Genomic DNA, 16,564 nt, shown 5'->3' with positions numbered 1-16,564 from the left:
TTTGGGAAAGCTAAACTATATTGTTGTATTTCATATTAATTCGATGATAATGGTGATGATCTCTCGAAGACGATCATAATGATGGTGTCGATGATGATGATAAATGTAGTAATTACAATCATTATAACAAGTTACAATTGTGATGATGCTGTCGATGGTGACGATGATGATATTGATCATGATGTTAGGGAGGTAGTGATGATGATGATGTTGCTGCTGCTGCTGCTGATGATGAAGATGATGATGGTGATGATGATACAATGATGGTCGAGGTTAATTTTGGTAATAACGATACTAATCATGCATGGACCTATCCACGGAGGATTATTCTATTGTTACTGGGGGTGCTGAGCATTGTCACAGCACCCCAGTAACAATAGATTATCCTCCGTGGATAGGTCCATGTAATCATGGATGGTGTTGAGGATGACTATCAATCAGTCTAGGGGATGCTGATGGTGATAATTTGGAGTTGATGATGATGAAGATGAATAAATCTCTAACAGGATAATTTCAATGTATCAACTAATTTTTCTCTCAAATCATTCTTAACTGTTTCGGAAGGATAAAAAGATAGCTTTCTTCATCCTTCACAAGGAAAGAGCAGAGTAAACACAAGAAACATACAATGTAAGGAAAATGTTGACAGTTTTGGCTTTCCATAATTTAAGCACAGAGTGAGACCGTGGTCTAACTGAAACCTGACTTCAAAAAATACGGGCCTATGTCTGTATCAAAGAGACAGTCAAAGTCAAAAGTGAATCTAGTCTCACTACTTCAGACTCTGCTTTATGCACTATGCGAATTGCGGAAACTAAAGGGTCTGTGTCTACAGACTAGTACATTTCCATTCTGTGCATTCCATTGACATTATCAAAATTGTAATCCGTTCTTTTTGTTATCCTTTGCAGAATCTTCTTCCTTGATTTCGAGTGTGGCCGTTGGGACCACCTAGCCACCCCGCCACCATGACTACGACGACGGCACCACAGACATCAATTGACGTCATGGTTAAACCGCCGATGATAACTCGGAAATCCAGACAATACCAGACAGCCGTAGAAAGATGGAGCTCCCTTCGCCAGAACAGCACTCGCTCCTTTGATCGCCTCAATCTCAGAAATAAGTACGAGGAGGATCGGCTTGTACAGAAGCACAGGGATATCAGTGAGCTGAGCGACGCGCAACTCAAAGAACTGTTCCGTATCAAGAACGAGATGCGCGTAGCTCTCGTCGACATTGCGCGTAGCAAACGTCAGTACAGTAGCAAAGAATCCGAATTCGAGAGCCGCCTACGTTGTGGGAACCAATCCCCGATCTTCAAGATGGAGTACAGAAGGCTAAGAAAGAAACAGGTGGAGTTGGGGAAACTCTGCGAACAGCTGCAGGGCCCGAATTCGAAACTCCTCGCGTCGAATCTCACCACTGAGCTGAAGGCCGTGGACGCGAAAGCAACAAAGGAAGCCTTGCGTGGAGAGTCCAAGTATAAAAGCAAATGGCTAGCTCCACTTAAGGCTATGGCCAAGGCACAGCAAGACTCCGCTGATGGTGGCGCTGTAGCAGGGACAACCCAAGAAAAACCAGCTGGAAATGACTTTGCGAATCTGGTCAAAATGGTACATAAACAATTCAAGAAGGCTTCCATCTCAGCGATCAAAGAGTCTGCCCAAGCATCAGATATAAAAAGCGAAAAAACACAAGAATTGAACACATCAATTAAATCTATACTACCTGATTCCAATCCAGGACAACCAAAGACGGCCACGGAATCACCAAAACTTCTTGAAATTTCTGTGCCGCAAAACGAAAGCAAAGATGTACAGTCACGTCCCGACAGCCGTCCTCCACCAAAAGGCTTGATCCCCATATCATCCGCTATCTCCCTTCTGGCAAGCTCCCCCACACAGAGCACCGAAGAACCAATCGCGGCAAAACGGAAAAGGCGATTACGAAAGGACACCAACAGGACCTTACCCACTGTACCGGAAGTGAGCGAACGCGCGACACCGAAAACGGCGGTACCGAAAGCACCCGAACCTCCAGTGAAACCAAAACCTAGAAAGAACAAAAAGCAGAAAGCGAGCTCAGTTGTTATGAAAGGAATGCACAAAGGAACGCATGCACACGTCTCAAGAACAGAGTCAGCTAATCGCAGGGACCGAATGATGAAGAAGCGATTGTCCGACCTAGCAACGAGGACTAAAGAAGACATTGCCAACAGAAGAAGTATCAGTCCTCACGAGGAGGCTCTGAACAGTATCCATCAGGTGGAAGTTGTGGCGCGTCTTCAGCTTGCTCGATCCAAGGTCGGGATCACACTTCCTGAGATGCGAACGGAGAAGGGTAAACACAAAACCCGTACATCAAGAGATCAAACATCCATCAGTCTTCCACCTGTCAACGTAGAGGGCAGGCTATTGAGGGAACTGAAAGAACAGAGAAGAAAGCACAAAAGTCAATCAACGGGGCTCCCAAAATTACCTTGACAGATTACTTACTTTATGGGACCATTATATAATGACAGGCTGCTCCAAATCACGCTTCCATGATTATGATGAGATTTCTTTCCGGTTACACTTGCTACACTTGGAATCACTGGCGTAAATCCAAACGCTGAACCCCTATTCATCTGGGGGGGGGGGGGTGTGATCTATTGTTTCATCCCCCACTTGAATAGTATGACGTCACGGATTTACGACAATGTTTGGGATATAACCATGACATTTAAGCTTAAGGCCTTACCTCCAATCTAATCCTAATCCAAGTTTTTTTCTTAATTTTTAACCAAATCCTTTAATTAAGAATTTAACAGTGATGGCTAGTTCAAATGTCGGGTCACTTGTTCATTGGACCCCCGATGTCTTAGGGTATTTTATAAATCTTTTACGATTTTATGGACCATCTATTACATGAAATTATCCATGTATATTTTTATATCCAATGTTATGCCATGTTGAATGTTTAGAACTTTACATATTTGCAAAATATACTTTGCGATATTTGAACTCCCTTTCTTATTGGTGATGTTCGTTATTCAGAAAGTACGAAAACTGACACGGTTCGTTTATCGGAAACACCCTGATTGAAATTATAACAAGATGTCCCAACATACGGTGAAATCGAAGACAGAAAAAAGGGTTCGATAATCCGAAAACGAAAGACAATTCATTTGTATGAAAATAGCCAATGAACTAATTGTACGAACAGACTATCGCACCTCCAAAAGAAATGACTTTTTTTCGTTTTCGGTTAACCTACTTCAGAGGTGCCGTGGCCGAGTGGTCTAAGGCGTCCGACTAAACCATGGGAGTCTGGGGTTCGATTTCCGGCATGGCCCTTCAGCAAGGCATTTTAACTACATTACCGTCTTTTATCTCGCATCAAATAAATGATAACAAAAATGCTTTTTGATACCAACATGTTCACGTGTTTAAAAATAAAACAACCTTTAGAATATTGGATCTTATGAATTAATCTTTGGAATTAAAGAGTTATTTCTTTAATTTTTTGCCATATATTTATATTGCAGACCCCTTTTATGGCAATCTTTATTACCCTTCACATACGAAACGTGAAATTTATACTCATAAAAACGTATTATTTATGTTATGCATATCAATGAAAACCTATATGCCCTATTTATGAAAATGAGTTTCAATCTGCATTATTACAGTATTAATATTGCGTAATCTCATTTTGTTACCAATTGCAAATGATGAATATCGTGCAAAAATAATAAATGAATATATCGATATGAACATATTTTTGCTTTTTCAACATCGTATATGTTGATATGGTTGATGATTGTGGTAATGACAGTATCTAATGATGATGACAACGACTATGATGATATCTATGATGAAGACGGCAATGACAGTCAAGGTGCCGATTATCTTGATAATGGTAATTTTGTTGACAATTCTCAGATGATATGGATGGAGACGATGATCACGATGTGGTGGTGGTGGTGATGATGATGATGATAATCAATACGATGATGATGATAATTCCATGGTAATGATTTTGGTGAAGAGTTTTTTAAAGATCACATGGCTTCATTGATTAAAATAGTTCATTAAAAATAGACAAAAATGTTTGTTTATCAAAATGTAAATAATAAGCCATTTTACGTTCACACTCATAAATTGGGTCTTTGGGAAAGCTAAACTATATTGTTGTATTTCATATTAATTCGATGATAATGGTGATGATCTCTCGAAGACGATCATAATGATGGTGTCGATGATGATGATGAATGTAGTAATTACAATCATTATAACAAGTTACAATTGTGATGATTCTGTCGATGGTGACGATGATGATATTGATCATAATGTTAGGGAGGTGGTGATGATGATGTTGCTGCTGCTGCTGCTGCTGATGATGAAGATGATGATGGTGATGGTGATGATGATACAATGATGGTCGAGGTTAATTTTGGTAATAACGATACTAATCATGCATGGACCTATATCCACGGAGGATTATTCTATTGTTACTGGGGGTGCTGAGCATTGTCGCTGCACCCCAGTAACAATAGATTATCCTCCGTGGATAGGTCCATGTAATCATGGATGCTGTTGAGGATGACTATCAATCAGTCTAGGGGAGGCTGATGGTGATAATTTGGAGTTGATGATGATGAAGATGATGATGGTGATGATGACTATGGTGATGATAACTATGGTGATGATCGTGATAATGATGATGCCGGCGATTATTGTGTTGAAGATGATGATGACTGTGATGATGACGATGGTGATGATTGTGATGATGATAAAGGTGATGATGATAATGATGATGATGATGATGACTGTGATAATGATGGTGATGATGATGATGACGATGGTGATGGTGATGAAGACTGATGATAATGATGACTGTGATGATGATGATGATGTTCATGATGGTGATGATGAATATGATAATGATGACGCTGATGATGACGACAACGATGATGATGATGATGACTCTGATGAAGATGGTGACGATGATGATGATGTTGGTGGTGACGATGATGATGAATATGATAATGACGTCAACGATGATGATGATAAATGATGATGAAAATGATGATGATGATGAAGATGATGATGATGATGACGACAACGATGACGATGATGATGATGATGATGACAATGATTAGGATCATCGAAATAGTTCTGTTTGTACCAGTGACGTAATGAGTCAATAAATTTGGAGAGGGCCAGACATGGCGTATATGGAGCATTACTTATATCTAAAGTTTTGATACAAAATTGTATTTTTTATATAGATTTTGACATTACAATCAGAGAATAGTATCATATTTCACCCTTCCCCCTTTCATTGTCTTTCTATACCCCCCCCCCTTTTTCCCTTCGTCGTGATATTTTTTATGGCGGGGAGGGGGGGGGGGTTCCAAGGCTCCTATACTCCCTAATCTGTACGCCAGGGGTTTGTAACTATGTACTAAACTGAATCATTATAAACCTATTTCTAACCTAATTTTCTATTCATCGATTTGAACAAACGAATGGATGATAATAATAATAATTATTATTATTATCATAATAATAATTTAGGATTTGTATAACACACCTTTCAACCTTGCTAGGTGCTCAAGGCGCTCCTATGTTACCCCGGCTAAGCTAGTCTACCGATTCTGGTGCGCACAGCTTTTTGAGGAATCACTTCCTGCCGGTACCCTTTTACCTCACCTGGGTTGAGTGCAGCACAATGTGGGTAAATTTCTTGCTGAAGGAAAACACGCCATGGCTGGGAATCGAACCCACGTCCTTCAGATTGAAAGAGTCTTAAACACTAGACCACGACGTCCCCAATATTGTATATGGTCAATAACATTTGAACGTCCTCAACATAATACAATCTGGCTTTTAAAAAATACGAAGTAGATTTAATTACCAAAAAGAGGCACAGATGGCGCTCTTCAGTATTGATAGTCAATGCATATTGATTGTCTCTATACAATGTCATGTACAACTGAATTAATCTATTAGACTACTTCGAAGCTACCTCATGGGCAATTTTGGTAAAATGACCTTTAATTTCTTTGTTATGATAGGCAGATTTCTAAGCAAGATATTATGTAGGCATGCCTCACATAGCAGGATGCAGAAATTGCACAGACCAGGGGATCAGAATAGAATACAAATGAACACTCCATGAAGGTATTTGTTGCATTTCTACTTTTAATGCATTAGCATGATACATCTTATATCGACAAAATACATGCAAGGAGGGAAGAATATTCTTATCAAAAGTATCACTATATTAAAGAATTAGAATATATGATTTGGGGAGAATTTTATATTGAACAGCTGCGTGAATGTGACGTCATAAAAATTAAACCTTTAGAATTCGTTAAAAAAATTTGTTTGATGAATCTGGTTAAATGTTCTTTAAGATTTTTATCCTATTGGTATGCTTTTCTAAAAGTGATTTGCGCAGAAACTTGCCGTGTTAATCTGAATCCTCTATCATTTCAGGGATCAGTGAGAAAAACTAAACAAAGAATGCAAAAGTATTGCTAATCATCCAATATTCGAATAAGCACGGTTGTCGTATCACGAAATAATCTTGACAATTTTTTTCTGCCCAACCTGCTTTTTTACATTAAAATTTCAAACTCATCTTGCTCATTCATGCGTGAAGAAGTGCTCTTCACATATTAGGTATTGAAATGTAGATGAACAATGGAATTATATGATACAGATGAAATATTTTGATAAATTTGCCATGAAGAAAAAAGATGTCGGGATCCTGGCTTACTTTTTTCTGGGACGCACTGTTTATTTAAAGGGCAGGTCCACCCAAGGAAAAATTGATTAGAATGAAAATTTAAAAATTCAAACAAGCACAGAATGCTACAAATTCCATCAAAATCGGATGTAATATAAGAATATGACATATTTCAGTTAAGCTTAATTACACAAAACAGTCGTATGTACATCCTGGTCGGTATGTAAATTAGAGCACTAATAGCAGTGGAGCCAGTTCGGAGTTCCATTCTGCGCATGATCAGAAGAAGGTAATTTGAACTCTAATGGCATAGTGGTTTAATATTCAATGAGATAAGCACCAACTCTGCTGTCTTGATTATTCATATATTCCTATTTAATGTGTTTTCCTTAGATCCACTGGAAAGCAGCCAGTAACAACTGGTATTTAATGGTCGGCCAAGTGCATTGCAATGGCAACATGCGAATGCATTCAAAGTAGAAATGCAACAATGTATTTGTCATGTACCTTCATAAAGCGTTCATAGATGTGCTATTTCACCTGGTCTTTGCAGTTTAAGCATCCTGCTATGTAAGGCATGCTTACGCAATATCTTGCTTTAAAATTTGCATATCCTAATGGAAGAAATGAAAGGTAAATTGTGCAAACTTGTCCATGAGCTAACTCCGAACTGGTCTAATGGTCCAGTTCGGAGTTACCTCATGTATAGTATTATTATTTTATTATGGAATACGAAATATCTTATTTCATCCCTCGTTATATATTTTGACCAAGGGTTGAATCACTGAATATGGGGGATTGCTATTGTTTTATACCTATTGTTATTCCCAAGGATACTTCCATTGTCGAATGAGAAAATATTGAAGCGTTATATTGATATTTCATCTAATAAAATACAAAAGAAATGTGACATCTTGACTCACACTTGCGTATCACAATGCTGCGGCCTGATAACTGAAACTTGAACATTTCATTGCATAAATCAAATCACCCCTTTTTTACTTCTGTTTCTATCCTGATAACAAAACAAACAACTACTTCTACAACAGCTGCTACTAGCTACTACTACTGCTGCTGCTGCTGCTGCTGCTGCTGCTGCTACTACTACTACTACTACTACTACTACTACTACTACTACTACTACTACTACTACTACTACTACTACTACTACTACTACTACCACTACCACTACTACTACTACTACTACTACTACTACTACTTCTACTACTACTACCACTACTACCACTACTACCACCACTACTACTACTACTTCTACTACTATACTACTACTACTAATACTACTACCACTACTACTACTACTACCACCACTACTGCCACTACTACCACCACCACTACTACTACTACTACTACTAGTAGTAGTAGTATACTACTACCACCACCACCACCACAGCCTCCTCCACCACCAACCACAATATATGGACTGACTGTTGAGTGGTGAGAGTATCGTTTGACAATTGAGGGCAACGACACTGGGGTGGGGGGGGGGGGCAAGTGGGTGACCATCCCTATGATTTTAAAAGTAGTGAAAAATAAGGAAAAAAAGTAGATTATAAAAAAGGAGAGGTCTTGATAACTTTGTTACTCGATATGATTCAATTTTATTTTAAAATAAAATATGACGTCATCATTAGGTCGTCTTGCCTCCTCCCCCCCCCCCCCCCGCTATCAGAAAATCCTGGCGCCGCTCCTGTTGATCATCAGAAAGTAGGGCATCCCTTGGCTACCTCCATCGGTCAGTCTACGATGGGGGGGGGGGGTCGCATTTTTTTTAGCTGGTTATAACTGACTATCTAGCTGACTGTATGCGTGAATCATCGTGTTTGTGAGGAAGGGGTTGCGTATAATTTCTCAAGCTTGCCAACCCTTGTTCATTTCCTGTCTGCACAGCTACGATATCCCATAACTTGTATGTACTAAAACCAACTGCACACAGTACTTAACACTCGTATGCACTCACACGTAGTATATATAAGTTGGCGATGCGACTCATTTTTTCAAAGTTTTCACTCCGACAAGAAAGGGCGCCTAAAATGCTGCAAAGCAAGAATTTGAGATTTTCAATAGGCTCGCATGGTAGGAAATCGCATCGTGGGGAAATGCATTGGAGAAAATAAGAGTGAATTATCCAATTGAAAGTATGAGGCTTACACGACTAAAATGGACTAAATCAAAGATTATTCTCGGCTTTATCGCTGTCAGTTTCATATCGTTGGTCACGCTTTTATTCATGGTTGATGTTACCTCCAAAATTGCAGGTAAGAATGAAATAATTCCAGACAAATATTTTCATATACGTACCCATACCTAATTAATATTCACAATCTCTTTATTGTTAGCGGTAAATGCCTTTCTATTATTTCCTTTCACTTTTCTTGTAAAAGCTTAAGCAACTACCCTGGGTAAATGAGTTGTGTTTCAAATAATGAATCATGAAAACGTAACCATTGTCAGTTTCTCCACTCATGCCAATTTGTTTACTTTATTATGTTATATAACTTTCTTTATTTATTTTAATATATTTCAATAAGAAAACAAGATTATTATAATCATAATGTGCAGGAAAATAATATGAAAGAAATTAAAGTATATAGCACGAATTGGAGGACTGGATAATATTAATCTAACGTAATTGCGAAGAAATTGAATCGGGTTGAAATTAGAGATGGCTACTTCTAAAATGAAAACGATATATTGGATGATTCACTCGTAAGTGCATTATGTTATTCTTTCTCTAAAGATGTATTCATTTCACTATGTGCCTATATATAGGAACTCCTTTGATTAATCGCCCGTTTTAACTGAATGGTGTGTGTATGAACTACAGCGCATAGATCCATATTACTGTTAAAAAAAATTGCAGTTTAACATTTAGTTTTGATACGTCATTTTCGATCATCGTTTTCCTGCTACACAAGAAGTGAAACAATATAGGCCTAAAGCCCCTTTCACAATTGGTTGTGCGACTGCTTACAACCGTTGCGATTGTGTGCAGCATATATTGTTACTAAATGATCGCAAACGATCGCAAGAGCGATTTGAAAGCCCCTTAAAGCCCCTTTCACAATTGACGTACGACCTGTTTACGACCACCTGCAACAGTTTTTTCTTGTTGTTGCACGATCGATCCCTTGGTGTCTTGCGAGCACTCGCAGTCGTTGTAGACGATCGCACAAACTCGAGGTGGTCGGAGGTGATCGTGACTGGTCGCATCTGAACTTTGAACATGTTCAAAATCCAAACGCGATCAAATACGATTGATTCACTCGCAACAGGTCGTACCATCGGTCGGGCGATCATCGTGTGAGTGTTGTTCAACGTTGTACGACTTGGTGCGAGAGGTGGCACAACTAAGTATAGTCGCATTTAGTCGACTGGAGGTCGTACAACACTTGCACATGTGCTGGAGACCTACAGAGACCAGTCTTGCGACTGGGTGCGATAATATGAGACTGTTGCAAGACCGATCGAAATTACGGCTTACTACATTCCACTACCGTTGCATTCGCATGTATGCGACCGTTCAGCCCCTTTCACAATTGACGTCCGACCAGTTTACGACCGCCTGCAACATTTTCTTCTTGTTGTTGCACGATCGATCTCTTGATGTCTTGCGAGCACTCGCAGTCGTTGTAGACGGTCGCACGAACTCGAGGTGGTCGTGACTGGTCACATCTGAACTTTGAACATGTTCAAAATCCGAACGCGATCAAATACGATCGATTCACTCGCATCAGGCCGTACCCGGGGTCGTACCATCGGTCGGGCGATCATCGTGCGAGTGTTGTTCAACGTTGTACGACTTGGTGCGAGAGGTGGCACAACTAAGTAGTCGTATTTACTTGACTGGAGGTCGTGCAACACTTGCACATGTGCAAGCGACCTACATGTACAGAGACCTGTCTTGCGACTGGTTGCGATAATAATATGGGCCATAAGACTGTTTCAAGACCGATCGCAACGGCTTACAACATTGCACTACCGTTTCATTCGCATGTATGCGACCGTTCCACTCGCAATCCCTCGTGCAACACTCGCATGTGATCGCACGAGCACAATAAGAGCATATGCGACTTACTCGTGCAACGGGGTTTACTGGTTGTTTTTGTTGTACGACAGCTGTTGCAACTGTGAAAGCCTCTGTGCGATCTTATGAGATGACTAGCGATTGATGCCTGTTGCAGCCTGTCGCACGACCAAAAGGTCGCAAATGGTCGTACGTCAATTGTGAAAGGGGCTTTAATCAACGTTTTAATAATCTGCCTGTTCGATGGATGACAATATCCGCTTAATCACTTCGTTGTAATTAATAACAATGTTCCGGGAATAATACCGGTCATAATTCATGTAGGGGGAAGGGGGGGGGGGGGCAGTTGCACTTTGGGGTGGAATGCACATTGTGATGTATTTCAACATGTTTGAGTTAATGGGTGGGTATATACATTGCGATAGTCTGCCGAATAATAAATTGTTGCTAACTTTAGATTCCGCTGCATGTTTTGGTATACCAGGGCCCCGTCTTACAAATAGTTTCGATCGATCCAATCAACCAACCACAACTATGGAAAGCCAGCAACGTCAAGATCCAAAACACATGTTTGTTTAAAATATTTTCTAGATAAGATGTATATTTATACATTCACTGTTTTCTTGACAATTCTGTATGATTCTCTTTGTTTTCAAATGACAAATAGCAAATTTCCTAAAGAAAATATTATGACATTGATGGATTTCCATATATTTGATATTGATTGAATCAATCGTAACTCTTTGTTATACAGGGCCTAGAATTATGGCGGATCAAAACACATTTTGGCCTCAAAAATTGTTGGCAATAATGTTAGGCGTCCGTCAGACAAGACTGGCAAGAAAAATTCTTGGTATTTATTGAAAAGGGGTATAGAAGAATATGTTCACCAACCTAGGCACACCGACACATATCAATTATTTTCAATATAAGTTGTTAGAAAGGATATTTCTTATATGTGTATATTCCCCCAAAGTGATATACAAAGCATCGTAAAGTATTTAATGCAATAAGCAGTAATTGCCGAATTACATCGTTAAAATCTGTATATAATTAGAATAGTGACGTATCGGGGAATCGTTTGTTCATCGCTGATACGATCAAATCGTAAATCAGTTTCCCGTTTTGACTTTCGTTTTCAGCGGTTCATTTTAATCATTTTCTGCTTCGATGAGAAACAATGAAGAGCAGAGGGGTCAATGAGAAAATAAAATTAACATTCAGTCGTTCAACTTACATTATGAGTTTGAGTCATTTTCAAAATGGACAAAAATAAATCTCAGCGCAATTATCTGTCAATTCCTAGACAACTGAGAATGCATGTTTTGGTCTACATTTTCTCCCCCGTCCCTCGGCTATGATGATCTGGTTTAATTCGCATAAAAAAGGAAAATAAAGAAATCCTGTAAATGGTAGGCCTGCACTAAAAGACATCCCTGATAAACTTTACTTTCGAGCTCACCCGTGCATGACGATGCCATACTCGAATTAACATTTCATTAAAAAGAATAAATCGCAGAGGAATTTTGGATAGAATGTTTTTTAAGCACGAGTGCTTATTTTTCAGATTTATTCAATCAATCAAAAAAGATTAGTCGCAGCCACCAATAAACTGACTCCATACTGATCGAGTGTGTGAAAGCATGGGCGTTGATCTCAACTTGAGTTGTGAGGGGGAGACAAGAAGCTAAATTGTCATAACAAGCTTTCCAGTTGCTTTGGAATACTTAAAGAGGGTGGATAGTTTTGGTAATTCCTCGAAATTGGCCTGTCATCATTCTAATTAATTTGTATATTATATGAATGTGTATGTCCTAAAACAGTCGTGATGTGGATGATATGAAATGAAAAGGTGTTTTTCATGATAAATTATGCTCTTATATGTGTGAATTTTACCTTCTCGGATATCCCGACAAAGTAATTTCAAAACTGTAACATACCCCCTCTATCACCCAAATCCAGTTATCCACCCCTATGCAGACACACCACCACCGCTGCCGTGAGTGTGCTACGCAAGAACGATAATGTAGTCCGCTACATTGCCTTGTCACTCGGTGAACGGCAGAGCAGAAAAAGCCTTGATCGCGTATCGACATTAGGATCATCGATCAGTACGTTCCTCACATGCACAACACACAACACCATTCTGTTTTCCTACCTTCCTTGCTCTTGCCTTGGCTGGCGGGGGCTGGGGCTTGCGAGTACATCCCCTATTGTCTAAGTCTAACTTCCAATATAACACGGGAACAATTTAGAAAAGTGATTTCAGAATGAACACTACGTACAGCACAGAGTTGGGAAAAAAAACATTCTTTTTCGGTCATATTCTCCGACTTCCCGCGTTTTAGTCTCGGCTCATATGTTGTTTCAGATTGATGAAAAAAAGTTTTATTATGATTCTGATGAATCAAGAGAAAAAAAGGGCAGTGAAACCAACAGAAAGAAACCCTTACATACAAAGGAAATTCCAAGATTATACATCCTGTTTATGTTTTGGAAATGCACTGTACTCTCACTAAAATGTTATGTAAACCGTCTTTGGGTAAATTGTGTCTGAATTTATAGACTAGTACAGTACATTATCCACGTTGGTTGCACTGTCCTTTCTATGTATGCAGTAGGCCTGGCGGAATTGTATTTACTTGTGTGTGTGTGTGTGTGAGGCCGGAGTGTGTGTAAGCATAGAGCTATATGGTGTAAGGTCAACAGCATTGTATGACACCATGAACTGTATAGGCCTACTATATCGATATACTCGTGTGTGTAGCCAGTGTAGGCATACTAGTAAAAGGCCATGAAGAGTTCAGTCCACTGGTCATGTACAGGGAGATGTAATTACAACCCATTGCTCCTGACCAGTGGTTCATAATACATTGGTCACATTTGTCATACGGCGGCCGTACGGCGAGTCGATCGAAAACAGTCGTTTTATTCATTTTTATTCAAACCATCTATATACATGTATATGTAGCTGGTACAAAAAAATGTTAAAACTCGCCGTACGGCCGCCGTAGAACAAATGTGACCAAGGTATAAATGAGTACGCGTCCTGAGATAATTCAATCGAGCTCTAACTAAACCATGCATGGACCTATAACTAGCATGTCAGTGTCAAGTTGCGGAAAACTGGCAATCCTATGGAATTAGTAATGAACTTCATTTTTTTGTAATTAATTATTGGATAAAGTTCTGTACATAATTCAGTTCGATCGTATACTTTTCGATAATTGGATGAAGACCATTTCGGGGTAAAAACCACTATATCACTAATAAATAGACCTACCAAAAAATAACAATGTGCAATATATAGAAGTCATGTCGGATGTAACGTCGATACTAAGGCCGCGATCATCATTTTTGCCCATATTTCAAATACCTTTCTCTTTCGAAAACTGGCAATGGGGAAACACTGACGCCATAATTTGTTTTGTGGGAAGCCAAAGTGTTACTGTCATGCAGAGCTGTCTCACTAAGTCTCAGGTCTCTATTATTTAGTGATCGATGTGCAGGATTTTTCCTTCTCTATTTTAGACTGAAATAAATTTATGATTTTTATAAAGTTTTTTTTTTTTTTTTTTTTTTTTGGGGGGGGGGGGGGGGAAGGGGGGCAGGGGAGCAGGGGGTCATTTTCACGTGAAAAATATGGCGAAAGCTGAGTCATTTGATCTACTACTATATAACTTCTAGTTTTGTATCTAAATGAAACATGAATTAGGAAGCACAGCGATGGAACGATCAGTCCATATCCCAACAAAAAGTTTATTTGATTAAAAAGGAAAATCCAACAAGCACTGGAAATTTCATCAAAATCGGATGTAAAAAAAGAAAGTTGGACATTTTTTACGATCAAATTTCACAGACCAGTTATATGCACATCCTGGTCTGTATGACTGCATGATGACGTCACACACTTAATTGTATTCTTTGTCAAATATAAATAAATATTCTAATTTTCTCCTAATTGTATGTGACATTTTCATTAATATATTATCGCTGTGGATTATATTTCTATGGTTCAGTCAAGTAATTGGTCCTTATTATTTTGAAATCTCTAAAAATTGAAATATGATTCAAACAATAAAAAAAATAAAAGAAAAAGTGATCGATCGGACATCATCAACTCTCATTTTCATATGATTGAGTTGTGCATAACTATTCTGTGAAAAATGTGCGCTATGCGAAATTTTGAAATGTCATAATTTTCTCATAGTTTACATCCGATTTTGTTGAAATCTTCAAAATTATGCTTGTTGGATATTTCTATTGATTCAAATTAACATTCTTTTCTGGGGTGGACTTGACCTTTAAACATTGAACTATGGTCGAGGTGCAGCGGCGTACCCAGGATTTTCCAAAAGAGGAGCAAATTTTTTGGAGGATATTTCGTGCGCGAAAAGAATTGACAAGCAAAAAAAGGAAAGGTCTTCAACCACAAATAAAGGATTTCGTACCACAAAAAATTGACAAGCCAAAAAAAAAGAAAAATAAGGTCTTTAAGTTCAAAAGAGGGTCCACACGTCTGTTTTCATTGCATTTTTACATTCCAAATTATTAATTTTGCTTCTCAAAAGGGGGGCATGTCCCCTGGATCAGTTATGACTCGTCAGGGGGGGGGGGCACCTGTCCCCTGGATCAGTTGTGACTCGTCAGGGGGGGGGGGCATATCCCCTGGATCAGTTGTGACTCGTCAGGGGGACAGGGGCATGTCCCCTGGATCAGTTGTGACACATCAGGGGACAGTCTGCCCCCTTAGGTATACGCTAGTGGCGAGGTGCAAAAAAAAAACAGGGACAATGATTTACAAGTCATTATATAAGCACTGATTTTCAAGTCATAAGCACAAGGAGGTGAAATTGAGAACGGTGCGAAGAGAAAAAATGCAATGAAAGAAAGAAATTAGTATAAAGAAAGAAAAAAAATGGAGAAGGGATGGGGGCTGCATGGGATTGCATCGTTGGGAATTTCTTTAGTCTGACAAACTTTATTGCATTTTTTTTTCGTTTCTAACTTGACAAACAAGCCATGTACACGCCCCTCATTATAAAAGGGAGAAATATCCGGATATTGTCAATCGGACTGTTATGAGAGAAAAGCAACAAAAAAAAAAATGTTGTGATATCGGCATCATAATTGATAGTGCATTGAAATAATGTTATTTCTTCATTAAAAAAATCGCTCCCCCAACCTCACCTTCGCAGAGGGTGGACAAAATTATACTGAGCAAGTAGTTGACCTTCCTGTAAAATATCCTATATCCTATATTAAACGTGTAATTTTTGTTTGTCAACGAAACATAGCACGAATCTCTTGTAATGAAAAAATCTCTGAGCTGACTTTATAATTTTATAAATTACAACATATTTTATTAATTGAGAAAGAGCAGAGGTCAAAAATACAGTATATAATTGAGGGATCCAGGCTGGGGGCACCCCAGGAATATTTTGAAATTTGCTCATGGACTTACATTTTTTATTTATTTACTTTAATGCATTTTTTAATCTATTAATTAATTAATTCATTTATCATGTATTCTGTTTCATTTACCCAAGGTAAGAGAGTCTTGCACAAGAGAGCTAAATGTTCGAAAATGGCCATTATGGGCCCGTCTGTTTGATATTTCCACCACTTTTTATTTCTTTCTTCACAACGTTAATTTTGTATAAGAATCTTCTACGAGAATTGGCGTGCTTGCCTGACACACTTTCATTCCAATTTGATATTGACCGAACATTGCCATAAACATTACCGATAAATCGTTCTTGTACCATGATTGTTAAG

At 38.8% G+C, this 16,564-nt stretch overlaps 1 protein-coding gene across 1 annotated transcript; it reads left to right on the top strand.

Annotated features, from left to right (window-relative positions):
* The first annotated feature begins 489 nt into the window (after nucleotides 1-489).
* On the top strand, nucleotides 490-3,756 carry LOC135156650 (uncharacterized). The gene has a single exon (XM_064109518.1). It carries the CDS (start codon nucleotides 969-971, stop codon nucleotides 2,484-2,486), a length of 1,518 nt encoding a protein of 505 aa, XP_063965588.1. The 5' UTR covers nucleotides 490-968; the 3' UTR covers nucleotides 2,487-3,756.
* The last annotated feature ends 12,808 nt before the right edge of the window (nucleotides 3,757-16,564 follow it).

Source organism: Lytechinus pictus, chromosome 14, assembly GCF_037042905.1.
Source record: "Lytechinus pictus isolate F3 Inbred chromosome 14, Lp3.0, whole genome shotgun sequence".
NCBI lineage: Eukaryota > Metazoa > Echinodermata > Echinoidea > Temnopleuroida > Toxopneustidae > Lytechinus > Lytechinus pictus.
This window is presented reverse-complemented; position numbering and strand designations above follow the sequence as displayed.

What these genes read in the sequence shown, in the direction of transcription:
- LOC135156650 (XM_064109518.1), top strand. Translation starts at nt 969, where the DNA reads ATGACTACGACGACGGCACCACAGACATCAATTGACGTCATGGTTAAA.